Source organism: Camelina sativa, chromosome 5 (assembly GCF_000633955.1).
Source record: "Camelina sativa cultivar DH55 chromosome 5, Cs, whole genome shotgun sequence".
Classification (NCBI taxonomy): Eukaryota; Viridiplantae; Streptophyta; class Magnoliopsida; order Brassicales; family Brassicaceae; genus Camelina; species Camelina sativa.
Window position 1 is genome coordinate 6275262 of NC_025689.1, and position 26719 is coordinate 6301980.

The 26719-nt window shown below is 35.7% G+C and overlaps 8 protein-coding genes across 22 annotated transcripts in view; 5 read left to right on the forward strand and 3 right to left on the reverse strand.

The window, feature by feature from the left end:
• Nucleotides 3685-6887, forward strand: LOC104785793 (cytokinin riboside 5'-monophosphate phosphoribohydrolase LOG3-like). Its single transcript, XM_010511063.1, has 7 exons — nt 3685-3980; nt 4331-4428; nt 4626-4656; nt 5172-5271; nt 6139-6209; nt 6293-6436; nt 6534-6887. The coding sequence occupies exons 1-7, from the start codon at nt 3858-3860 to the stop codon at nt 6612-6614; spliced, it is 648 nt and encodes a 215-aa protein (XP_010509365.1). The 5' UTR covers nt 3685-3857; the 3' UTR covers nt 6615-6887.
• LOC104785794 (CASP-like protein 5A1) lies at nt 7829-8974 on the forward strand. The gene is made up of 3 exons (XM_010511064.2): nt 7829-8160; nt 8400-8532; nt 8645-8974. Exons 1-3 carry the CDS (start codon nt 7940-7942, stop codon nt 8831-8833), a joined length of 543 nt encoding a protein of 180 aa, XP_010509366.1. The 5' UTR covers nt 7829-7939; the 3' UTR covers nt 8834-8974.
• LOC104785795 lies at nt 9537-11243 on the reverse strand. 2 transcript variants are annotated; one of them, XM_010511067.2, is made up of 5 exons: nt 11003-11243; nt 10631-10742; nt 10269-10325; nt 10038-10175; nt 9537-9845 (listed from the first exon to the last, which is right to left on the reverse strand). In XM_010511067.2, the coding sequence occupies exons 1-4, from the start codon at nt 11131-11133 to the stop codon at nt 10083-10085; spliced, it is 393 nt and encodes a 130-aa protein (XP_010509369.1). In that variant the 5' UTR covers nt 11134-11243; the 3' UTR covers nt 9537-9845; nt 10038-10082. The 2 variants fall into 2 exon arrangements, with proteins under 2 accessions (XP_010509369.1, XP_010509368.1); XM_010511066.2 differs by lacking the exon at nt 9537-9845 and having other exon boundaries at nt 9901-10175.
• Nucleotides 11393-12167, forward strand: LOC104785796 (60S ribosomal protein L12-2-like). The gene has a single exon (XM_010511068.2). The coding sequence runs from the start codon at nt 11479-11481 to the stop codon at nt 11977-11979; it is 501 nt and encodes a 166-aa protein (XP_010509370.1). The 5' UTR covers nt 11393-11478; the 3' UTR covers nt 11980-12167.
• Nucleotides 12363-13811, reverse strand: LOC104785797 (aquaporin PIP2-2). The gene is made up of 4 exons (XM_010511069.2): nt 13425-13811; nt 13019-13314; nt 12798-12938; nt 12363-12697 (listed from the first exon to the last, which is right to left on the reverse strand). The coding sequence occupies exons 1-4, from the start codon at nt 13723-13725 to the stop codon at nt 12578-12580; spliced, it is 858 nt and encodes a 285-aa protein (XP_010509371.1). The 5' UTR covers nt 13726-13811; the 3' UTR covers nt 12363-12577.
• On the forward strand, nt 16658-18103 carry LOC104785798 (aquaporin PIP2-2). Its single transcript, XM_010511070.2, has 4 exons — nt 16658-17028; nt 17129-17424; nt 17521-17661; nt 17761-18103. The coding sequence occupies exons 1-4, from the start codon at nt 16728-16730 to the stop codon at nt 17878-17880; spliced, it is 858 nt and encodes a 285-aa protein (XP_010509372.1). The 5' UTR covers nt 16658-16727; the 3' UTR covers nt 17881-18103.
• On the reverse strand, nt 18691-22475 carry LOC104785799 (dystrophia myotonica WD repeat-containing protein). 2 transcript variants are annotated; one of them, XM_010511071.2, is made up of 11 exons: nt 21983-22474; nt 21481-21798; nt 21282-21390; nt 21098-21191; nt 20748-20835; nt 20571-20654; nt 20387-20483; nt 20203-20290; nt 19969-20074; nt 19795-19887; nt 18691-19348 (listed from the first exon to the last, which is right to left on the reverse strand). In XM_010511071.2, exons 1-11 carry the CDS (start codon nt 22169-22171, stop codon nt 18974-18976), a joined length of 1641 nt encoding a protein of 546 aa, XP_010509373.1. In that variant the 5' UTR covers nt 22172-22474; the 3' UTR covers nt 18691-18973. The 2 variants fall into 2 exon arrangements, with proteins under 2 accessions (XP_010509373.1, XP_010509374.1); XM_010511072.2 differs by lacking the exon at nt 20571-20654 and having other exon boundaries at nt 21983-22475.
• Nucleotides 22798-26719, forward strand: part of LOC104785800 (E3 ubiquitin-protein ligase arkadia-C-like) — a 7718-nt gene continuing 3796 nt past the window's right edge. The window contains exons 1-5 of one of the 13 annotated variants that reach the window (XM_010511079.1): nt 22798-23145; nt 23598-24202; nt 24408-25492; nt 25716-25845; nt 26183-26541. In XM_010511079.1, the coding sequence (XP_010509381.1) occupies nt 25746-25845; nt 26183-26541 (459 nt within the window). In that variant the 5' untranslated portion in view covers nt 22798-23145; nt 23598-24202; nt 24408-25492; nt 25716-25745. Of the gene's footprint in view, nt 23146-23597; nt 25493-25715; nt 25846-26182; nt 26708-26719 lie in introns of all 13 variants that reach the window. The other 12 variants (XM_019245728.1, XM_010511078.1, XM_010511080.1 and 9 more) reach the window with 12 other exon arrangements.

Sequence of the window (26719 nt, forward strand, 5' to 3'; positions counted from 1 at the left end):
TTAAACGAATGTTGACCATTCCAAGAACATTAAGAATACTTTATAATGAAACTTATAGCCCCTTTTTAAAACAAAATGAACTACATCTCTGGCAACTAGTACTTTCTTTGAAAAACAACAACAAAAAACCAAAGTGTCTTTTTAAAGTAATGTAGAATTCCGTTAAAACTTTGACATCATAACAACCGGTTAAAGAAAAAACATTAACCTTTTGTGTTAAAAAGAAGAATTTAGTCTTCAAAAATATCCACTTTTCGTTTTATCAAAAAAAAATATATATCCACTTTTCGAAGTTCTGTTTTTCTTTGTTTCCTTACAAGACTTCATGTACCCAATTTCATATATCCTTTCAATTTGAACAGAATAAGTATTGTCGAATGGAATTGTGATATCACTGCATCGTCATGGTTACTATAATAAAATAAAAATTGGGTCGGAAGTGAAAACCCCAAGAAGATTAATGTGGAGGCAAACTAGAGCGAACAAACAAAATATTGCGCATGCAAGCATGCAGATAATAAAACACAGTAATTTACAAACTTACTTATGTGTTTCTAATCTCTATAAACCCTACATAGAAGGAATGGGCAGCATCTACTCAGATATTGGGATTGCAACTATCTTATTTTTCTTTGTTAAATATTCACACGCTTAAACATATATTATAAACAAATAAAGTACATGATTTGTATATTGTAACTGTCTAATTAAGTATAAGAATGTGGGGGGTTACTGTCATCCCAAGCCAACAATTCCAAGAGGGTTATAGAGATGCTTTGAATGAGACTATATATAGTATTTTTATGAGTTTTTCCTATCCGTTTTTAAGCGAAAACTAATCAAAGAAAAGACCAAAAGATTAATTAAAAAAAAAAAAGCTCTCGGACACTCTACCTTAGGATGGAATCAAATAGGAGATCCTTTCAGAATTTATTAGGTGAAACGATGGAATCTCAGAGAATATTTCTCTTCAAGTGGAACACTTTAAGTTAAGTTATCAGTCCATACTTTATAAACCAACTAAAATATGTGACTAGCTGATTATTAATGATGATTAATTTTTACGTTAGTTAGTGAATTTAGAGTTTTGATAATATTGGTTAACATTCGAGGTGTTATCTTTCATCCTTCGATAGCGTTCAAGATACAGCCACTTCTAACGTTATCAACTAGCAAAGTTAGAGTTGGAAATAGATACAGCCACTTCTAATGATTTTTAAAACATTTTGCCCACCAATAGTATTCGAAACGTTAAAATATTATCATCTGTCGAAACTCTATATACACACGTTGTCTGTCTCACACCACAATAAAACGTGGAGCGATAAGACCAAGTGGAATTAGAAAGACAACATAGTTACACAAGAAGATGGGGCAATGCTAAGAAGTGGTTTAATAAACCTATAAAAAGGTTAAAATGAGTACAGGGGAATAAAAAATAGAAGAAATGTTTCCTATGCAAAGAACAAGAAGAAGGTTGTCTACATAGGGAGGGTGAATTGGGCTACATTGGTAATAAAAGCCATAACTTACTTGTGTTTCTTATTTCAATCATCAATTGGCACATTGCTCCATATCTCAGACATCATCATCTCATTAACTTCTTTATTCTCGATACATATATATATATATAAACAAATAAATGTGCGTATATATATCTATTGGTGTACCCATAACATTTCCATGGGTTTCATTTAGCTATATTAGTGGGTTATTCTTGTCTTAGTTATTTTTGGTTTTTTTCCTTTTTCTTTATTTTGTTTGCATGAGTATCAGTAAATAACGTTTGTACCCATCTTACTATGTCCAGAAATAAGCTGTCCAATATTGTTTCCCCCAAATTATTGTATTGAAAATGGATTATTTGTCCTGTTCTTGATCAAGGGAATAAAAGTGAGGGAACTTTATCACTGATCAATCAATTTTAAAATCGAAAATGTCTCTTTTGTTTCATTGAGAGCTCTCTTAAAGAAAAATAGCAAGAGGGCTTTACTATATACATGCATAAAAGAACATTACAGCAGAGATAACATTGTTACGAGCATATTAGAGAAGTAAATATACACGAGACTATACCATTTTTCATGTCTTTGTTCTTATTCATTTGGACATATTTTTAGAAAGAACTTAAATCTGAGTGATGGTGAAATTGATGAACATGTGATGTGATCGATAAAAACAATAACTAGTACTAGTTGCGTGACTGCGTCTATTATTTTACCAATGCTAGCTAGCTTCGACTATAAATATGTGTACCAATACCACAATATCGTGCTCTAGCGCTCATTGTAAATATATATATATATATATATATATATATATATATATATTTATATATATTACGGTTTACAAACGAACAAACGATATAACATAAACATTTTTATTCTTATCATTTAAAATTTGATGAAAAGGTAAGTTGGTGTATATATCAAAGCAATTGTGATAATTAGAAATAAGATCTTATACTCACACATACCCTATAATGAATCTTCACCAAGCATAGGGTCTTTCTTATATATAGCCAGTTTAGGAAAACATTCCTATATTACATTGCTGCTATACTGTAATCATTCATGAAGTAGTCGTATAATAAAACTAGTGTTATATTTAGATGTATAAGATCTTACACGCAATATTGTATCGTTTCTTGGAACATTAAATCGTAATAGTGTACACGCGAATGTTTATCCCACCTGATGACCACATCAAAAATAAGCCTCAACGTTCAAATTAGAAGTAATATATTTGAATAATAAGGACTTAATTTCACAAAGTCTCCATGTTGGCTGCTGCGATTCGATAATGTACTAATACAGTAATACCAAGAGTGATCAGCGTGCCTCTTCTAGTTGTCTACAAGCCTACTATGAATCAAGCTTATGTGTTACAACTACTGTAAAACAAAGGATTACATATTCACATATCTTTTGCTCTCTTCTTCAAAAATAGTCGGGGTTCGTGTGACTCCGTCTCCGACTATGTAATATGGATATCGTGAGTTCAAGTGTTTCCTGTCAGCACTACATACATCAACTTGCCTAGCCCATAACCCATAAGGTCCATAACCAAAGTTTTTTCTTCCGACCAACAAAGGTTTATGGTAGTAGCTAATATTGTTATACGTTTATTTTGTTGAAACATAACAATAACTAAGAGGAGAGAGTTAACACAAGGAAGAATTTGGTCACGCGTGCCAAAGATGAACTGTATGTAGCGGTTGGGGAAAGACGCGCGTGCTTTTCATCTCTCACGTGTGAAGACAAATCAATTTCTTTTTTTTTTCAGTAAATATAAACAAAAGAGGATTTAAGGAATGCCAAAGGAATATATATATATATATATAATTTTCTGATTTTCTGAGAAAAATTAATATCTGAAAATATTTAACAATATTTCATAACTCAGTTATAGATTTTTCTTTCATAAGTTAGGATAATTTATAAGTGTTTTTAGTATTTTTCCAAAAAAAAAATTTATTATTTGCCAATATTAGGAAAACATTTTCTATTGCTAAACTTTATTAATCGTTAAAAATTTTGTATCTCTTAATAAGTGTCGTACTTTTGAAAATGCCAAATAAAAAGTAAAGTAAATTATTAAAATATAAATTAATCGATGACGCATGACGAGAAGACGCACTATATAACTAACAACCATCCTTGAGCCAAAGCATTAGTGGTGAAGATAAACTACAACAAACAACAGCAAAAATATTAAAAAAAAAAAGAGTTTTCAGATATCAATTAGGTTTGTTTGACACTCGTAAAACTGTCTTAAGAAGTTTGATTCTTGTGCTCAAAGAAACCTTAAACTTCTCTTTCCGACCAAAGTTTAGAGTTTCTTAAATTAAGTTAGAAATGGAGATCACAGCTGAAACGATGCAAAAGTCAAAGTTCAGAAGAATCTGTGTCTTCTGTGGAAGCAGCCAAGGCAAGAAGAGTAGTTACCAAGATGCTGCTGTTGATCTCGGCAACGAACTGGTAATACATATATAACTTTCTTTTACGTACTTAATTATGTTTTTCATTTTCGCTAGTGGGTTTTGAAATAAGATGATGATGTGCTTTTTTAGCTTCATTATGGTCAGCAAAACTGTAAATTTTGAAGGTTTTTTATAAACATGTTCACTAGATGTGTAACTTTTTGCAAATGCAGAGCTTTTTTGCTTGCTTCTTCGAAACGTGCCTAGTGATAGAACCTCTTAGATTATTCTAGTTTCTGTTTTTTGTTAAATGTGTTTGAATCTATGCTTCATGTAGAACTCAAAAGACTTTTTTTTTTACCACCAAATCTAAGCTTCATGTGTAACTCTGTTTTTTTGGTTATGCAGGTTTCAAGGAATATTGATCTAGTCTATGGAGGTGGGAGCATAGGATTGATGGGTTTGGTTTCACAAGCCGTTCATGATGGTGGTCGTCATGTTATTGGGTAAACTTTTTGTTTTTAGTCAAATCAGTTTTTAGTTAAAACTCTTTCTTTCTTTCTTTAATCTCTTCTCTTAACAACTTTGTGAATCTTCTTTATCATACAAAAGAAAACAGTCTTTTGAGTTTCTGATGGAACACAATTTGTCTTAATAACTTCTAACAAACCTCTGCTTTTGTCATCTTGTTGTCACTCTACAGAATCATTCCCAAGACCCTCATGCCTAGAGAGGTAAACAAATTTAAAGTTTTTTTTATTTGTTTATTAATTTTTAACTATAAGTTATCCAAATCACCATTCAAACCCATTTAATCTTCAGTCTTTGCTTCAGTTTTACTCTTCTCTCTATTTATTACCCTTTTTCTTAAGTCTAATGATTATGAGTAGTTTCTCTTTTCTGCCTCCTCTTCTTTCCCTTTTATTCAATTAGGTACCCTAAACTAAAAATATCTTCTTTGTCTGTATTATTTTATTTACAAAATAAAAAAGGGATATGAAAAGAAAATGATGAAAAAGAGGTAAATTAGATTAGGGTTCTGTAAAAAAAAAAACTGAAGCATATATGTAAGAGATTCAAAAATGTAAACAGCCAATATTTTACGATTACTTGCATTGCCATGATTGCTTTTGCCTGTAGAAGAGTCCAAACCTGCTTTTCCTCTTTAACTACTTTTAATTATTACTTCCTTTTATTATATTTTTTTTGAAAAAAAAATAAAATTGGTGGATGTGCTCTTTGTTTACAGTTGACTGGTGAAACAGTAGGAGAAGTAAGAGCAGTTGCAGATATGCACCAAAGGAAAGCTGAGATGGCTAAGCACTCTGATGCTTTTATTGCCTTACCAGGTTTTGTGTTTTTAAACCCCCTCCACCCAAATTATCATCATTTTATTTTGCTTTCCTTTTTTATTAATAATATAAACCTCAAATTTGCTTTTTCTTTCAAACCAAGTAATGATGATATCTAAGGAAAAAAAAATGGTCAAAACTCTAGTGACACATGAGCCTCAAGAACACCAGTTTTAGACCCTCTAAAAAGTAAAATTTATGGGAAATAAAATGCTTAAAAGAGGAATATTTGTTCATGAAAAGAAAAAAGAAGTTTGACTGATTTTGCCAAAGAGAGAAGAGAACTACAAATTGGTAAAACTAAAAAACATGTTAATTGTCTTGGTCAAGCTGCAGTGTGAAAGCTACACTGAAAAGTTTTTTTTTTTTTTTTTTTTGGTATGGAAAATCTTTTAAATAATTAAAAGTTTCTACAGTCTAAGATAAAGGGCCTTGACCCATCAACATCTGGCACTTAAAATTAGACTCTTTATTTTTTTCTTCTCTTTACTCTGTTTATTGCTCTGCTTTTAACTTGGGAGGTACTATCCATAGAGCTTGTATAGTCTTACTGCGACCAAAGTTTTCTTCTTACCTATTTCAAGGTAAGAGACAAAACCTGAAACAGTCCCACATATAGCATATTTTTGCCCACACTGAACCTGAAATCATTATGGAAAGTCAAGTTCTTTCAAAGATCTTGCTTTTGCAATCATATTCTTACCAATGTACTACAAAACTTGTAACAGAGAGGAGAGAAGACTCTATTATTTTGGTTTGTCTTGTACATGTGTTGAATTGACCATATCAAATTAACTAATTAATCTTCTGTATTTTTTTCCTTAACCAAACCAATATACTAAAAGTTTTGTATGAACATTGTAGGTGGTTATGGAACACTTGAAGAGTTGCTTGAAGTCATAACTTGGGCTCAGCTTGGTATCCATGACAAGCCGGTAAAATAAATAAATAAACCCTCTCAGATTTTAATAAACGAGGCTTGAGATATTCAAGATTAATAGCAATTTTTTTTCTGCAGGTGGGTTTGCTCAATGTTGATGGATACTACAACTCTCTGCTCTCATTCATTGACAAAGCCGTCGAAGAAGGATTCATTAGCCCGACTGCTCGTGAGATCATAGTCTCTGCACCTACTGCTAAAGAGCTGGTGAAAATGCTAGAGGTAATTATTGTAGAAAACTGAAGATACATACATATATGGATCATTGTAATTTTCTGAATTTCTTCATAATCTCATAAAAGTGTTTGTTGTTTTGTAGGAGTATGCACCTTGCCATGAAAGTGTTGCAACTAAGCTTTGTTGGGAGATGGAACGGATTGGCTACTCGTCTGAAGAGTGATTAAGATCAAGATTATCTATATTAAGAAAGAAAAAAACTACTTAAAATATTTTCATATATATAGATATGAAAATTGTCGGAGACTTTCACGATTTTAATCTTACTATAAAAGGAAGGAATAGGTTATGATTAGTTTCCACTACGGGGGAAGTTCTTAATTTATGTAAATTATTATTAGTAAGTCTTTTTTAACTCCAAGCCAAATGTTTTTTTTCTTTTTCTTTTTAAAATTCTGTAAGTGCCCAAAACTCTTTTCCTTTGTAACAAAAACAATTCACACTTTCGTGTCGTCTCATACATTATCTATCTCCTCACAGGATATCAATACCGACAAACATATATTATGTATAGTCAATACTCAATGCCAGGGATTGTCTCTTAACCCAATAGAAAACAACAGAAAAAACAAACGAAAACAACAAAAAAATCTAGAAAAGTTTTATCTAAAAGGAAATCTGAAAATGTTGTCATAGAAAAAGAGAAAGAAAAAAAGGAAATCTAAAAAAGCAACCATCTTTTCTTTATAATTCAGATTGCATGATAAAATCTTTTCATTTTTAATTTTACTATATTTGGAATGTTTTAAAAAAAAAAATTTGAGTGTGTGTTTTTTTGGGTAGCCAATGTAATACTAACTCAAATATAAACTGTTAAACGTTTATTTATTTAGAGAGATATTCTAACTTGTATGAGAAATTAAGTAAATAACTATATTGGCTTTTAGTAAACTAATAGTATATATATTTGTGTGTTTTTTAGGTAAATAACGCGATGCTTAGTAAAAATAACATGTTATCGAACAAAATACAACAAATCTGCATCATAAATAAATAAATAAACTACGCAACCGAGTGTTTAATTTGATAAAAATTAGTTAACGTGAGATCATAGGTCATATTCTCAAATATTTAAATAAAATTATGGATAACTTACTTACCTATAAAGAGTCAAACATTTACCTAATTTATGAAAAAATGTAAAATTAGACGTCAACATCTTTCAAATAGACGTTAAAAAGATTAATCAATCAAAACCGACACTAATACTATGTTTTTGTTCTTGTTAAAAGTTATTAATTTCTTTAAAAATACGTCGGTTACTCTGTTTAATGAATTTTAAAGTTTACACTAAAGTAGTAAAGTGAATATCTCTTTGTCAAATATTAAAATTTGATATATAAAGTTTAAGAGCAATAATAGTAATTTTTTTTGGGTGAATTTGATTAAAAAAACACATCACATTTTGTTGTTTTCTTAAGTATTGGCCAAGTCGCAAACGTCATTTTCAGGTTGCAGTTCTTGGTGGGAACTGTTCTAAAGCTGCTTATGATGAACGTGAGCCGGCCGGCGATTCACCCGGTGGATGTGCTTCCGATGGCTCCAACTACCGGAGCAATCGATAGACCACAAGTAAGGATGAAAGATGTGCAGGGCATGCCCGGAACCACCGGCGGTCTCATCCTCCGTCTCTCTCAATTCATCCCTGCTCTTATCTCCGTCTCCGTCATGGTCACCACCTCCGACTTCCGCTCCGCCACCGCTTTCTGGTAATCTAAACTGACTCTAGACCCTAGGATTTTAGCAAATTCGATGATTTTAAGATTCTGTTAACTTTTAGGGTTTTTAGTAGGTCTTTGGAATCAAATTTGTTTGATGTTGGCGTGAAATTAGGGTTTTGATATGAAATTAGACTTCTTGGTTTTGAGAATTAGGATTTAGTTTGAGCAATTTTGGTTTTAGAGTCTAATATGAATCTGACAAGCTCTTCTCTTATGATTTGTGACAGTTGCTTGGTTCTTGCGGTTAGTTTGCAAAGCCTGTGGAGCTTATCTCTTTTTATTGTAGATGCTTATGCTCTTCTGGTGAGAAGAAGCCTTCGAAATCAGTATGCTGTTCAATGTTTCACAATCGGAGATGGAGTAAAAGACCTTTACAAAGATCAATCTCTTGTTTGATGTTTTAATTAGTTTACTAAGAGGCATTGCGATTGACTGTTTGTACAATTGTACCCTATCTCTCATTTGTTTGCAGGTCACATCAACCCTTACGTTTGCAGCTGCATCTGCGTCTGCTGGCATAACTGTACTCATCAACGATCTTGGACAATGTAACGTGAATCACTGTACAAGGTTCGAGACCGCCACAGCAATGGCCTTCATCAGCTGGTTTGCTGTGTCTCCTTCCTTTATTCTCAACTTCTGGTCCTTAGCCACTCACTAAAATATAGCACACAGGATAAGTTCAGATAAATCCATCTTCCTAATATAATGTAAACAAAGGATGGAGTATAATGTTTTGAAACAGATATTTACATTGGAAAATTATAGTAGTTGATCTTATCGGTTAAGCGAAGTCATGTCATTTATTCCATGAGTCATCTAGTTTATATCAACAAGATAGTGATTTATGTGGAATCCTGAGGCAATACGAGTTAGGAGGAGAAGGGGAGTGAGTGGTTGGGTTTGGCTGTTTGGGTGAATAGATGATGTTGAAACGTAACTTATTTGTAGATTCCAAGTTAGATAAGGATGATGCAAAATGATATGGAGTGACATGATTTGCTAATTTTGTGTGTTTTTCGTATTGAGTTGAGGAAGTGTAGCAACTTAAACTTCTCTCCATAGTGTCAGGAGTCCAACGTTGAGTAACCAACAGGAAAGTTAGATATATGATGAAATCAATCAGGTTTCAGTAACGCAACTCTTCTTGTTTTATAGTTTTCATTTCATTTCCAAAAAGTAAAAAATTGATGGTGGAGTTTGACCAATTCGTTTAACCAAAATAATATTAAACGGTATTTTCACATGATACGTAATGAAATCAATATTTTCATTTGATGGTTACTATGAATCGATAAATGACAATACTTGACTAGAATTTTCACCTCTGACCATGTTTTGCTAGCGTGACAGACCCACTAGTCTCTTGGTGATTTGTGAATCATATATTAATGTAAAGACCGGTTCAATGAAGGAAACAGAAAGAGTTGTGGTACAATCCATCCGCAATAAAACGATCACAAGGAGAAATCAGAAAGTTTTATGATACTCAACTATGGTATAGTTTCTGGTTTCCGTTCTGTACACCTTAAAATAAAACCGTTATTTCTGTGCCCTCACGGAACCTAAGAGGCAAGAACACAACACAAGCGGGGCTAACCACAATGATGTACAAGTGCAACCTTCTTCAAAAACTATAAGTGCAGCTCTTCGCCTATCTAGTATTTATAAACCTAAGAATCAAATAAACATTTGGAGTTACAACATGAATTCAGCCAAAGGACCTGATAGCTAAATTTCAAAAGTTGATTTATCAATTATCAGTACAAGGTTATGAGGTTGGTGTTGTATAGTAGTGCTTCTTTGGAAAGCTATCCCACGAAAGAGCCTAAGAAACATCTATGACAATACAGGATTTTTCTTACCAGTGGACTATCACTGACAAGTGACAACATATCATGAAGATTATTCTAACGGGGTGCCTGTCGTGAGCGACACTTTAACCGTGAAGCTTCAAGCTCTTGTTTTAATTTCTCTATCTGAATGAGCAATGCCGCATTTTCCTACTCAAGAGAGAGACAGCGAACTAATGAGCCATGAGCATCCAACGTAAGACAATACTAAAAGAATTTGAATTCTTGAGTGGGGAATGTCACCTTTTGTAATGACTCCAGCTTTTGATTGCCGTTTCCATTCCGAGATGACTCTTTGATCTGTAGGAAAAGAAGACAATGTTCAAAGCCAATAGAAACAAAGACAGAAAACTACCCTCAGAGACTTAGGGTAGTGTGCTATGCATTGATGCTTCTTGATCAACGGTTTTCAAACATATAAATGCACAAACGGCGAAAGCAATCTAAGTAGAGAAGACAAAGCTGTAAATTCCCATAGCAGAGAGACAACCACATCACTAGCTAGTGACAGTCTAGTTCAGTGTCAAGACAATTACATTCGGAAAAAAAGCATAAAATGCTAAAAAAAAAGAAACATTTTTACAAGGAGGAGCTTAGAAAAATACCAGCGCCAGTTCTTTTGTACATTTAGAAGCTTTCTCAGCTTCGTTATCAAACATTCTCCTCCAGTCTGCAGATTCATCCATTGCTTCTCTATTAGCCAAATCAAACTGTTTCCTACACCAATTGTAAAAATCTCAAATCATACACATTTACTTGAATGATTCCTAATAAACCACTACTATAACACTAACCATACAAAATCCCTAATTCCATAAAATGCAGCTCTATTCACATAAAAGTTGAAAAATCCAAAGCTACTGAAATTGAAGACCCATCCAGAAAAACCAATACTTTAAGCAAATCAACAACACGAAAACACAGACCTTACAGTGATCAAACTGAATCAAATACAGAATTAGATCATTTTAACAAACCTTAAGCGTTCAGTGTCATCTGAAGACAGAGTATAATCGATAGTCCAAAGCCTCAAGTAAACAGCGATACCAAGAACAAGAGCTAGAACCAAACCCACTAGTATCGTCTTCCTCTCAGATCCTCCCGCCATTCTAAATCATCCACGACGAACTTGCCCCAAACCAAAGAAGCCTCTCTTCTCTCTCACTTCTCTGACTCTCCCAGCAAAAGATTCAACGATTTTGCTTTTCAGTGAAACAGGTTCAATCAAACTAAACCGAACATAACCGGGTTAGTGAAAGCTTCCTTAGAATAAAAAAGCCCAATAGAGGCCCGACTACGAATAAGGCTAAAACCGTAAATTCGTTTTTTCGTAAACCCTAATTACAACCTCCTTCAAAAACCTTAGGATCGTCATCTCCAAGCGCCTCCTCGTTTCGGGACTCGATCTTAAAAGAAACCCTAGAAAACCCCGAGAAAGCAAAAACACCGAACCATGCCGCCGAAGTTGGATCCGAGTCAGATCGTCGACGTATACGTCCGCGTAACAGGAGGAGAAGTCGGAGCAGCGAGTTCTCTAGCTCCCAAAATCGGTCCATTAGGTCTCGCACCAAAGAAGATCGGAGAAGACATCGCCAAAGAAACCGCCAAAGAATGGAAAGGACTACGTGTAACCGTCAAGCTGACGGTGCAGAACCGTCAAGCTAAGGTCACAGTTGTTCCATCGGCGGCTGCACTCGTCATCAAGGCGTTGAAAGAGCCGGAGAGAGATCGGAAGAAGGTGAAGAACATTAAGCATAACGGGAACATATCGTTTGAAGATGTGATTGAGATTGCAAGGATCATGAGGCCTAGATCTATTGCTAAAGAGTTGAGTGGTACAGTGAGAGAGATCTTGGGGACTTGTGTGTCAGTTGGGTGTACTGTGGATGGTAAAGATCCAAAGGATATTCAACAGGGGATTCAAGAAGGTGAAGTTGAAGTTCCTGAGAATTGAAGAGGAGGGTAATGGTTCGTTTGTTTCTTTTACTTCTTCTTCTATTTGAGCTTTTAGTTTCTTCTTCTTCTTCTTCTTCTTCTACTTATGTTTTGTGTTTTCTAGAGAACAACAACAACGACTCTCAACTCAGTTTTGGATTGTTATTGCAACTTTTATTTATTTATCCAGTCCCAATCTTTATGCTATTTTCAATTTATACGAAATGCTTTGAACTTGTCATAGGAATCTGAATTTGCGTTAGGAATCAGAGTATTGAAATGTTGGTTAGAGTAGAGAAATGTTTTAGGATTAGAAATGGGAAAGAACAATGGCAATGTTTGTGTTCATTCAATCTGCAAATTGGGATTCAATATACACGTTGTATAGAGTAGATGGAGATAAAGGATAAGCGAAGTAGTGGTCTTCTCAATACACAAAACTCAATAGACATTGCGAATATGAAAAACAGTTCACTCGATTGATAAAAGGAAAATCACACACAAATACAAGTAGAAAACAGGAAGAAGAAAAGAGGGCATATTGTAAAAAAACCATGAGCCCGATTTCTACATAAATATAATAATGATGACCACATTGTTGGTTTTTGTGGTTAAGTTCAAACGTTGGCTGCACTTCTGAAGGAACCGAGGGACTTGGAACCTGATGCCCTTAGAACGAATTGGTGGTAGAAGGCAGCAATCGCAGCTCCGATGAATGGTCCCACCCAGAATATCCACTGTAGATACATAGACCAGGAAAAAAAACATTCCATTATTTGTCCATCAAACCAATCGAAACATAATTTGTTTTAAGAGATCATAGGAGTAGAAACATACGTGGTCATCCCATGGCTTGCTCTCGTTGAAGATTACAGCGGCTCCAAAACTCCTGGCCGGGTTAATGCCTGTTCCGGTGATGGGAATAGTAGCCAAATGTACCATGAACACCGCAAACCCAATTGGAAGTGGTGCCAATACCTACAAAAGTAACACAAAGTATTAAGTAACCATATCATATTAAATTTACTAATTGATAATATGAAGAAATTAATACTAACGGGAACGTGGGAGTCTCTAGCGTTCCGTTTGGGATCAGTTGCGGAGAACACTGTGTAGACAAGGACGAATGTTCCAATGATCTCTGCTGCGAGTCCAGTGCCTGTGCTGTAGCCGTCGGCTAGAGAGTTAGCTCCTCCACCGTAACGAACGTAGTAAGCGCTTTGAAACGCTTTCACGAACCCAACTCCACAAATAGCACCCAAACATTGAGCCACCATGTAAAGCACTGCTCTAATCAGCGATACCTTACGGGCCAAGAACAATCCGAACGTCACCGCCGGGTTTATGTGACCACCTTCAAAACGTTTTGGGGTTAATATCAAATAAACAAGAAACCAAAAGGATACGTTTATAAATATCATAGTTTTAAAAATAACTGAACCGGTACGGTTTGATATATGATACCTGAGATACCGGCGGTGCAGTAGACAAGAATGAAGATCATGCCACCAAAAGCCCACGCGATGCCGAGGATTCCAACACCTCCGCAGTCAACTCCACCGGCGGTTGTGTCTGACTGAATCTTGTAGCCGATGACAGTCAAAACGGTGACATACAAGAAGAGGAGAGTGGCTACGAACTCGGCTATGACGGCTCTGTATAAAGACCACTTGGTAAGCTCCTCCGCGTCGAAAAACGGAGTAGGTGGCGGATCTTCGTAGTCCCTTGCCTGATATCCCTCAGCTCCTTCCACGTCTTTAGCCATAATAAGTTAATAGATGCTTCTAGAGTTTCTTATCTAGGAGAAGTGTTTTGAATGTGGTTGTTTGTTGTTGGACTTGTGGTTGTGAGAGATGAAGAGCAAAGGCTCTTTATATAGAGAGTGAGCTCTTCTTGGTTTATGTGACACTTTTGATTTGATGTTACAACAACAACAATGTTATTTTTTTTTTGTTAAAGACAATAATGTTTTATTTTTGTAACGATTACATATGTTTGTGAATATAGTAAGTACAAGGAAAAAAAAAATTAGATGCAAAGAGCAATCATTTTCTTTTATCTACACTAATTTTAATTTCTTTCTAGATTTATTTAAACTACTTAGTAAGTTAGTAATCTTATTTAATCATCAAATTCACGTCAAGTTATAAGTTGTAAAGGTACACAAACCTGGTGAACCAATTTGAGTGGGATGTAAGTAAACTTTTAAGTAAAAACTATATTTAGTTATTTTACATTTTTACATGAAAACATTAAACGAAGAAAAAACTGTGACTAATTCCAAATAACTCAATTATTGCTATTTGCTACTGACTTTTACTGGAGATATCAACATCCCAAATTCACGTCAATAAATTTTGTTAGGCATATCACCCCAAAAATTTGACCGTTGACAAACAACCAAAAAACCAATAAAACGTGAGCAACCTATACAAGTGAACATATATATATATAAACAATGATAAATCAGAAATGCATTTATGTTTACATACATTACCTTATCTACAAGCTTTACCCACATGCATAGGTACTTTAAAAAAAAGTTTTTGGCAAATATTGAGATTATATCACTTTGTAAAGTATTTGTCACGATCGTGTCAAAAAACTCGTGTGTTTCCTGCCGTTTCGAGCACATTCTTGATCATTCTTGCATCTTTCCCATGATAGTTTGGTAGAACATCCAATTAAAGCCAATAATATTTTGAATTTATATATTTGAGTCATTTTATATGAGTTATCTTAAAGAACCACGAAATGTATTATTCAGTATATAAATTAATCAGAATTCAGAATAAATTAGCCCATGTTTTCTATAGAGAATATTACACGTAACCATTATTTTACAAATGAAAGAGACAAATAAAAATATTAAGCTGATGTTGGAACTCTAATCCAATGAGATCAGAGGAATGTCGCTAAAACGATAAGGTTACTGTGATGTGGCAAAACATTGGCCACGAACACAACACTACACCACATTCCTTTTGTCTGTATGTATACACTTTTGTTTTTCTAATTTAGTTTAATTTTGTATACAGAATAGTGAGTGGGATACATACGTAAGAAAATTGCTTTTGGAAGAGAGAGCAAATAATGATTATTTGCTGACTGTGGGGTTTGCACAACGTGGCGTTAGAGGAGTGGTTGGGTGGAACCGACGGCTGTACTGAGTTGGACTTAGTCTGTATGGACGGTGCCGATCCAATTGTCGGAGCTATCTCTATTGGGGCGGTTTCTCTGCGGTCTAGTGGACCCGAGTTTCATCATATTTCGACCTATTTAGTGGAAACAGAACCCCTGAAGCGACGCCGTTTCTTTTATCCTGTCCATGTAATAATTATGTTAAAAATATAATGGTAGGGTTCGTTGAGAGCTACTGCTCAAAATACTTTTTCTTTTTTCTTTTCTTCTCTTCTTATTTCAATCACAAAGAGTCTAGGAGTTATATTGATTTAGCCGTTATAAATCACAAACAAGAGGAAGAATTACTTAACCTTTTCCAAACAAAAAAAAAAAAAGAAGAAGAAGAATTGGTATGTACTATATGTAGTGTAGTAACAATTTCATTTTGATGTAATAACTCTTTTTCACAATTAGTAATTATATGAAATCAAGTTTTTTCATAAGTGACTATTAGTGAAGTGTATAATATATAGTTTATTTAGTTTCGTAGATCTTTTATTTTGATGTTAATGGTACTATTCAAAAAACTGAAAACATGAGGAGGTCCTTCTAGAGAGTTTGTATACGAGGTTTAAAGTAGCAAATTAAGAAGATGGTGGAATCGACATAGTTAGATTTGTTTTTTCAACCATTGATAAAATCTACCTATCTGAATTTTTTTAACGTTATCGCATCTAATAGCCGAATGTTTTTAAAAACGAATTTCAAGTATGCCCAAATAGATAAGATTCATATAATTTATAATTTTTAATGTGTAAAATTGAGTGACAGTCTATATTATTCTAGGGAGAGGACAAGGCTCATGACATAGGGACAAGAGAAAGAAAAAATAGAAGCATATAGTAATGTTAGGGTCGGTCCAAATGAAAACTACGTTTAGGTATGGGGCGGCGAGGCTAAGTTAATTTAACCATAAAACTCCATTATCTACCATAATAATTTTAGAATTAAAAAGGTCGCTCTTCTTATTGATAGCTCCACAATCATTCTTTTAAATAATCCGACTCTCAAAATATGTACGTTCAGCTTTTAGTTTAAAGTATTGGAAAATTAATTGAAACCACAAATAAATGTGAATTCTAATTTCCTCACAAAGACAGTAACTATATTACCCATGATCAGTTGGTTTTTACTGTAATAACTACACGAGAATATGAAAATTCTGCTTTTAAAAACTGGATTATATTATTACACCAAAACCAATTTCTGTTAATAATGAAGCAATGATTAGATTGGTTTAGATTATATATTATCATCACAGCTAGCTATGTAATTAATTAGTGAAAAGCAAAACTTCCACAAAAATAATCATAATCGTCACAGACAATTCTATAATACTATTCATTTTCATTGAAACGGATAATAAGAACAACCATAAACCTACCAAAAGTAATTCATTATTGTAATCTAATCAAAATAATAATACGTAATATGAATTATTCACCATGGACAAGCAAATTTAATAAGAGCACACACTAGGAACTCTATAGTCTCTCTATATAAACAACCTTCCTTTCATCTCTTCACAAATCACATAACAAAAACCACAAAACACATTTTTCATAACAACAAAAAAGTAAAGAAATGGCGAAAGACGTGGAAGGACCTGAGGGATTTCAATCTAGGGACTACGAAGATCCTCCGCCTACTCCGTTTTTCGACGCGGAGGAGCTTACTAAGTGGTCTTTATACAGAGCCGTCATAGCCGAGTTCGTAGCCACTCTCCTCTTCTTATACGTCACTGTTTTGACTGTTATCGGCTACAAGATTCAGTCCGACACAACCGCTGGTGGAGTTGACTGTGGAGGCGTTGGAATCCTCGGCATCGCATGGGCTTTTGGTGGCATGATCTTCATTCTTGTCTACTGCACCGCCGGTATCTCAGGTATCACACCGGACCGGTTTAGTTATTTAAAATTGTGACATGATAAACGTACCCTTTGGTTTCTTGTTTATTTGATATTAACCCCAAAACGTTTTTGAAGGTGGTCACATTAACCCGGCGGTGACGTTCGGATTGTTTTTGGCCCGGAAGGTGTCGTTGATTAGAGCAGTGCTTTACATGGTGGCTCAGTGTTTGGGTGCTATTTGTGGAGTTGGGTTCGTGAAGGCTTTTCAAAGCTCTTACTACGTTCGTTACGGTGGAGGAGCTAACTCTCTAGCCGACGGCTACAACACAGGCACCGGACTCGCAGCAGAGATCATCGGAACATTCGTCCTTGTCTACACAGTGTTCTCCGCCACTGATCCCAAACGAAACGCTCGAGACTCCCACGTTCCCGTTAGTATTATTTTCTTCATATTATCAATTAGTAAATTTGTCATGATATGGTTACATAATTAATACTTTGTGTTACTTTTGCAAAAAAAAAAAAAGGTATTGGCACCACTTCCTATTGGGTTCGCCGTGTTTATGGTACATTTGGCCACTATTCCCATCACCGGAACAGGCATTAACCCGGCCAGGAGTTTCGGAGCTGCCGTAATCTTTAACGAGAGCAAGCCATGGGATGACCACGTATGTTCCTACTCCTTTTTGACCTCTCTTAATCAAATTATGATTCTATTGGCTTTATGGAAATAACAATATATTTCTTTGGTCTATATATAATTACAGTGGATATTCTGGGTGGGACCATTCATCGGAGCTGCGATTGCTGCCTTCTATCACCAATTCGTCCTAAGGGCATCAGGTTCCAAGTCCCTCGGATCCTTCAGAAGTGCGGCCAACGTATGAATTTAGCCACAAAAACAACAATCATGATAACAACGATTATAAAATAGTTGTGTTATTATGTATGTACAAAAATTGGCAACTTTGCTTTTTTAAAACTATGCCCTGTTTTCTTCTTGTTTATTATCTGTTTTAATTGTGGTGTAATGCTTTGATATGTGCCAATGCCAATGTTTGTGTACTCGGCAAAACAATTAATGAAAACCAAATTGTTTTGCCTCTGTTCTTCCTTCATGTCAATATTTTTTAATTTTATTGATAAAATGTCACACATACTAAAAATTTCAGATGTTTACCTAAAAGCTTATTTACATTAAAGGTTCTTAACATTTACACCAAAAAGATAAAAAAAAAGCATTAGTAGTTAGTTAGTTGGTTTAGAAATTAGAATACAAAACTAGTGTTCAGCTTTTCTTGAAAAAAGTACAAGAAACATATGTTCCTCTTTCTTAAAGGCACAGTCGCCAGCTCATTCTGAACCCTTTTTAGTTGTGTTTTATGTTTGGCACTTTGTTGTCGACTTGTCGCCCTCTCCTAGTTATATTGGCAAACTCTCTAAACTACAAGTCAATTAGTAAAATCGTCGTCTCATATACAAATAACTATATCAAAGAGAGCCTGAACAAATACACAAAAGACCTATAGATGGACACACGTTTGGAAAGATTAAACAAATTAATAAAACCCGATAAAGTTGTTCAATCCAGTGTAATTATCCAAAATTCCAAATGTATCTCAATATATTCAAGATAAAAAATCATGGTTTAAAATAACTAGAAACAAATATAGGAAAATTTTAAAAAATCACTGCAGTGCAGAAAAAACACTTTAGCGTCTTCTTCTGAAGCACCAATCTTGAATTATTGTTTCTTTGGTTAGTATTTGTTGGATATAAGCCCTAAATCCAAAATAAATGTTTTCTTGTAATTACATCCGAAAATTCTCTTCGTCTCTTTAGTATTCTCCATCAATCCCCAGAGATATGTCTCAGCCTCTCACATACATCAATAGAGTCAGATTAAATATCAGGAGAGATATTCACATGGCTTCCTTTCGAAACCAGGACCTGAAACAATATGATCGAATGGTGTCTGACTTAACTAGAAACACCGACCTTGCTGGTCAGCGAGGGTTTGCTTGTGGTTGGATTTGATGCTTCTGTGTTGCTACTGGACTGGTTGTCTGGTCGTGTCCAGATCTTTAAATGGCCTTCTCTGCAAGCTGTTATCAATGATTCTTGGGTGAAGATCAAGCCCGAGAGGGGCTCCATGTGAACACGGTGAGCCATGACTGGTGAAAGCTTTGGGACATCGCGCATGCATGGCGCTGGCTGAAGTGTCCCCATTGGAACAATGTTGTCCCAGTGAGCGGACTGACTCCCCGTGCTGTAAGTGGGTGATCCTCCTGGAGGTCTCCGAAGCGGAACTACAATCTCATCCATTTCTAGGTCCCATAGCAGTAACTGTGTGTCCTGTTTAGCACAAGCAAGACGAGCCAAGAACACTTAACAGAAGATCAAAGTATAAGTTACTGACACAACATTCACACAAAGTGTGCCAAGGCAATGGAAAACTCACTTTCTAACAAATTTTACCGAGCAGATTAACGAATCTATGCCCATAATCTAGCAAATTCCACATGATACACTATATGGACAATGCTATCGCCCCATATGATCAAAAGAGTTTTTCCATGAAAACATTTCATTTCAATTTCTAACTATTTATCTCTCCTACACTAGGATTATTCTACATTTCTTATATCCTATTAAACTAAATACACAAGAATCTGAGCAGCAGTTTATTCACGTTCCATTTGATGGTCAGAGGTCTATTCTTGTTCTCGAGTAAATATATTAAGACTGTTCAATCGATAGAAATAGGTCAAGGCTAATTCCCAACGTGGAAGGAAATATACCTGACCAACTGAACCAAACCGATACATGACATTCTCGCCAGACCCGTCCGAATTTGGTGACGACCAATACGAATCAAAAGCCACTCCACTTACCTGTGAGAAAGCAGATAACAGTAGTCAAGTAGTGTTTGTGTTACATACAAAATTCACTATACTCCAGTTTGAAAACCATACCCAAGAATTGTGTCCCTCACCCCACGCTACAACCTTTCGATCTTCCATACTCCAGACTTGAACCAAGTCATCTTCACCTCCAGTCAAAAGGTACTTTCCATCCATACTGTCAGGCCGATCACAATGTTAGCATACAACAACAAATCCATGGTAAAAGCAGCTTGAGTGAACGAAAATTCAGTTCCTTCAAATGCATTAGGGAAGATTATTAGTCAAAGGATTAGATCCAGTCACCTCCAAGCACAACACAGTAGAGCACCATAATAACTTTTTACACCACACACTAACTTTTGGGTTGAGAAATCAAAAATTCGAAGATAACCTGTACATGGTCAAAAAAAGAAAACGAATGTTCAACAGAAAGATATATGTAGAGAAAGAACTCTAGTCGGCGATAAAACAATAAAGAGCATCATACCATCTCTTCCAACAGTTGCCAAGTATGCTCCATCATTTGAAAATGCAATGCAGTTAATAGCACCTTGACCAATATGCCATCTCGCTACTGGATTACTCTGCAGGAGTATTTGTGGGAGTGAAAACATGAGTATTATTTTAAAGACAGAAAAGAAACCAATGGAAACACTAGCAAAATCAGGTGCCTTGCTATATTTTGCTTTGTCAACAGAAAACTGTGTCGGATCTCTTATAGCAGAAAATGAAGATTCAGTTGCACCATCTTTATTCTGGAAGTATAATAATTACTCAGGTCAGAAGTTAGAGAAAATTAGGTAAATGAAAAGTCAAACGCAATATTTTTTTCCGAATTCAGTGCTTGCCTTTTCATACACGTACAAATTTCCATCGGCATGAGCAACAACAAAAGATCCATCACTTCCAGGCACCCAAGCAATACTAGTACAGCGACTGTTGATAAGAACAAACTTTATCTTATCACATGACACAAATAATATATATATTGTTCCAGAAAGGATATTTCAGCCAGATTTTTCTTAAGTCTAATTTTATCCAAGAAGGGGGAATCTAGTATAATGTATATAATCTGATTCACTAAATTGAGCGTTACCTAGAGCATATATCCAGTAAAATGACAAAAAACAACGATAACTACGTGACCACATGTCAATTCAGATAAATAAAGAAGTTTACAAGGAAAAAAAAATCTTACCTGTTATTTACAGAACCATCTTTGTTATAATGATGAGCATTAACAAGCTTCTTACTGACATCCTGTAACTGCTGTCTTAGTGATACGGTGTAGACTACAATAATTCACCAAAAGAATAAAGAACAAGACAAAATTTTCATCTAGAACAAAAGTAAACAAACTTGATCTAAAAGTTGTACATTACCATCCCCAGAATTCAGTCCAATAAGTAGATCATGTCCATCCTTAGCATCTGGATCAAACGCATGACACATAGGGTTCGAATTGCTGATATGAATAGACTTTACAGGATCCTACACCAAAGAAAATTTCTTTAACTGTGACCAGAAACAACCACATCAAATCAAAACCTAAGAAAGACTAAAGGAGTAGAAGTAAAGTACCTTGTCTTGCGAGTTCAAGTCACTAATAAAAATAGCATCACCGACATTGAAGACAATGTAAGTTCCTTTCCCGTCGAAATTTGTATTAGTAGCCGAGGTACTAGAACTAGAGGCAGCGAATGAGGCACCAATCCTCGAACTTGCACCCACGTTTTTGGTCCCTCCATTACCTCCAACAAAACTAAGCGCACGGTTACCATTCCCACCACCTAATAACCTTGCTGTTGCTGACCTGAAACCGCTACTAGCAGTGACATTTGACGAAGTACCAGTTGGTGTCGATGGTGCAGGTTTGTCCTTAAGGTGAGCTAGAGTAACCTGACACCCCAAAAAAAAATCCCAAATCAATCCTCAGAAATCACTTGCAAACCACATCACAATCACAATTGGATTAGATTTAACTTCAATTAAGATTAGATTAAACTTCAATTCATAGATTAAAACACACACACAAACACACAAACACAAAAACACAAAAAGCGAATCAAAGCATATATATAACCTGAGTGACGGTTTTGCCATGAGTATAGTGAAGAAGCCCAGAAGGATGCGTCTTCTCGTAGTGGAGCTTGTACTTCCCTTCAGGTGTCTTGAAATACGTCTTGATTCCGGGAGACTGAGGAGGATTCGCCGCCGCCGAAGCTGACGAAGAAGAAGGCCCGGAGATCATCCCATTCGAAGTGTTCATCATCTTCTTCGCTCTTTCTCTAACTTACTTACTAGCAGCATCTGATCATATCCATTAGCTAGGGTTTCTTCTTCTTCTCCCACTCTAAAATCAACAAATCCCCTCTTTATATCGTATTGGATGCAAAAATTTACTCTAAGCTCTGCTCATCGTCCGCCAGAAAAATCAAAAGGGAACTTCAAATTCTGGATTCTCCAATGGCTAGGTGATTTAACTCTATGAAGAAGAAGAATACAATGTTGTTGTTGTTGTTGGTCCTCTCCTCTCCTCTTCTAACTTTTGTGTGTATATTCCGATTCGCTTCTTTTATTTGCTTTCTTAATCATCATCATCATCATCATCAATCAAATCGGACTATTCATTGATAAATTAAAAGTCATCTCAATCAACGGTCCAGATCCCGTGGGTGTAATTAAACGGCTAGAGATCTTTGGATGGATCTCTGGGTTTCTCCGAACCTTTCAGTGTTGAGGCCCATACACAGTCCAAAATATAGGCCCATTCTAGTCAGCAACGAAAATAAAAATAAATTTCCTACTTCAGCTTCGAGGTGGCGTGAAAGGAATAGCAAATACGTTTTTTTTAAAGATTTAAGGTTCAAAAAGCCATCGACAAATATGCCTAATCATCATGTTAGTCGACAAAAAGATGTTGAACGGGTTTAACCGGTAGGCGGTGAAGGTGGTCACTGGTCAGAGGCGGATTAATTGTCACAGCAAAAGTACTCAAACCGCTTTAATTTGATTTTTTTTTTCTTCTAATAAACCGATCCTCTTCATCGGCTTTATTAGTTCGTTCGTACCAATCACCGAAACAAAAAAAAAAGGAGAAGCAAAAACATATATAATTTCTCTCTCTAAACCCTTTCTTTTTCCTGAAAAAAGTTGCGTCATTAATACGAAATTCATACCGTCTCTTTTGATATTCTCCTCCGATCGGTATCATTTCTCATCGCTGGGGGGAAACGTTGTGGTAAGGTTTGTAAATTATTGTCCCTTTTTCCCGATCCTTGTTGTGATGATGATTGCAATTTTATCATTATTATTTCTCTCGTTACCGATCGTTGTTTTGTTTGCTTCATTTTTTGTTTTGGGATTGCGTGTGTGTATTGTGTGATGATTGTTTGCTTTTTGTCGGTTTAATCCGGTTTATTCCCGGTTTTGTTGCTACATCGGTGACTTTTCACGCAAACTTCGGGTTTGATCGCGATCATGTCCTGTAAATCGGAGTCGGTTTTGAGGATACCGGACTTAGAATTTTGTTAGTTAGCTTTGTTCCGATGCTGAGAACTGAGAAGAGACCATGGATTAGTTTCTACGATGTTTTGGTTAGCTGTTGGTAAAAGTTGTCCATGCTCTGCTGCAGCGACGGGCTAGGTAGTTTGGGATATATTAGCATAACCTAGGCTTAGCTGGTTTGTATCCTGCAGGTTTAGGTGCAATGGTGGTTACTAAACCTATTATACTTTTCTCGACCATGAACCTCGGGTAGTTGAGAAAACTGGAGAATACCTTATACCTTATCAAGTTGTTTGGGAGAGTTGAGAGCTAGTACGACCATAGACTTCAGGTCAGAATTCATCTTCCACCAGAAATTTTTAGAAAACTTTTGAAATTATAGCATCGTTTCTCTTTAAAACTGCAAATTATCAACACTTTTCATACAGATGTTAGTTTCTCATGCTTACCATTTTGTAACACATAGGATCAGTGGCTACTGGCTGGCCTATCCTTGATTTATTCTGATTTGCAGATCTAGTTGTGGACCTTCTTGGTTGATTGGCAAAGCATAAGAGAAACAGATAAGTGATCCAAAGGTTATTAGCGTGGTTAGTTCTACTCCTAATGACCAATTTTTTGTGGTTGTGAAGTTTATTCGATTCAGTTCTTCCGCCAGTTTTTAGTGGCGTAGGATTTATTCTGATCCGATTACATCTTTATGGGAGTAAGCAAATAATCACAACTAGTCCAACCGGCATCATATGTGTACCTGAATGTGCTAGTCATTTGAAGATGCTTTGAGGTCTGGTTCAAGGTATCCACAAGTGTGGAAATTTACTTTTTCTTACAAGACTACATTCATCCTACAATGGTGTCTGGAATGACATGCTGTCACATACCAAGCATTTTATTCCGATGCACCATGATGTGAAACTTAATGCTAATTTCATCAAGCATCCTTTCAAACAACCTACAGTACTTTGTTTTACAATCCTTGTGCTCATAAGTCCCGAATTCAGGAGTCTATCAAGGTGTGCTGGTGGGTTTAGGATGATAAGAGCGCTGAAATAGTAAATGAGTTAGTATGCCTTTACTGGCTAGCACTTTTGTGGACTAAACCGTTCACCCAAGGAAGCTGTAGTGTATTATTGTGGATCCGAAGAAAAGGAACTAAATTTGGTGTTCTTATTGTATTAGTGAAGTCACAGGCCTCATCGCTTCCGGTTGGTCTACTTGAAAGGTGTGTGGAGATGGTGATTCAGTTTCTCAATCAAGCACAACAGCTTTTTCACTTGGGTAGTGTAGTGTATTTTTGCTTAGGATTTCCAAACCTATATCCTGCTAGAATTATTTGCCTGCAGGTGCATTTTTGAAGGTAGTTTATAAAATACTGTAAGCTTATGTCCTGCTATTGGATCGTCCATGTAGTTTTCTTGGTTAGTCAATCATGGTTGTAAGTTTAGTGAAAGACATGTACATGGCCTTTATACAATGTATACATACTCCAGAGCTGTCAAATCTATTGTTTGTAACAAAGAACAATACTTAAGTAGTTGAGTGCCTTTTGTTTGAGGTTGAAAATCATTGTTGGTGAATATGAACGAAGAAGCACTGCATTGATAGAAGCTCAAATGATGATATTAATAGTTACCTATTTTGCATCGACTTGCTTTGATGTTCTTCTATTCGGATACAGTATATTCTTCCCTCCTCTTCTGTATGTCATACTTGATTCTCAGTTGACTGCTTCTGTAAAACTTATTGACTTTCTGAAAGTTTGTAACTTTATGAACTCCTTGTGTTACTCTTAAGTTTTGATGGCTCTGGTTTGTAGAGGCGAGAACCAGAGTGATGATTTAAATGCAAAGGCTTCTTAGTTTCCCAATCTTGTTTGCTCTTTCTCTCTTTTTTTTCTTTTGGCTAAACTAAGAACAAGTACTGTGTGTCTTTTTTACTGACAAAATGTAAGTTATTCTTATGAAATAGATCTGTACTAGTAAAGGTTTATTTTATCTATAAGCATCATGAACTTTCCTGCAGCACAGAGCCTAAGTCCACAGAAACTTGTTTGCTTATGATTTCATGAGATCTGAGGTAGAATATGGTAATTCGTACTAGAGCTATGACTGATTTCTTATACATTACCTTGGAATGTGACTATCAGACTGAATACAGATTAGTGTTTTCAGTCACCATTTAGTGCTTCTTGGGTTTACTTTAAGAAATACTATTCATGAAAGAAACCTGAATTTGGTTGGTAATTACATAAATATTTTTGAATGTATTTCTGGATAAATTTTGAATGTTGAGAGAACTTTTCTGTGCAGGTTTAATTGGACCTGAAGTGTTGTGTAATCATGGGGCACAGACATTTTCCTGGCTCATCCCAATATTTTGATGATGAACATGATCAAGGATGGAATCATATACACCCAGAGCATCCATATACGAGTTTAGGTAACTAGTTCTCCATTGCTAATGATCTTTAAACTGTTTTCAATTGTTTGAAATCAATCTTATAACCTCAATCTCCATGTTTTAGAGATTGATATTCAACCTTTGTAAAAGCTATATGGTTGATGATGCATGTTTATTTCTAGGTTAGGATGTTCCATATGCTTTCACCTATGGGTAGATTGGGTTTCACTAGGCGAAATTTGAATCTTGATAAGTGGAGACCCTCAGCTAGTGAGAGTTAGGAGGCTGGGTTTTATAATCATCTTTGATGCCCTCCTTTTCCTTAGTAGTGTCTCTGGATTTTCTGATTAATATTATCCACCCCACATTTTCTCAGCAAGATCTGGGACAAGTGAGAACAGATCGCATGTTTATCCAGCAGAAAACATATCGAATGAAGGAATGCCAGGTTCTTCTCAGTGGAACTCTTCTCCACGACCAAATGCCTATACTGCCTCAGGTCATAGTGTGGAGAGACCACACTACAATCCGGGGGCTTCGGGCCCATCTCATGACCCTTTCGTGAGTTCGACAGTTGCAACTTTCTCTGCTCCACATGAGAACTATGTGACGTTTCCAGCTTCTTCGAACTGCAACAACCAGACATGGTCAAATGCTAGTTATGTTGATCAATCTATGGAAAATGTAAGAGGAGCACAAAAGCGAAAAAGCCCGTCTGGTTCTTCCATCTATGAAATGGGCAGTTCAAGCCGATACCACAGTGACAGAACTTCTTCAGACACACCATTCCCCGCGGAATTTCACCTTGGAAAATCAATAAAGCATGATCATGATCCTCATTACATGCCATGGCTCATGAATCCAACTTACCAAAGTAATAATTCGTTGATCAGGGGAGAGGGTTCTTCAAGGA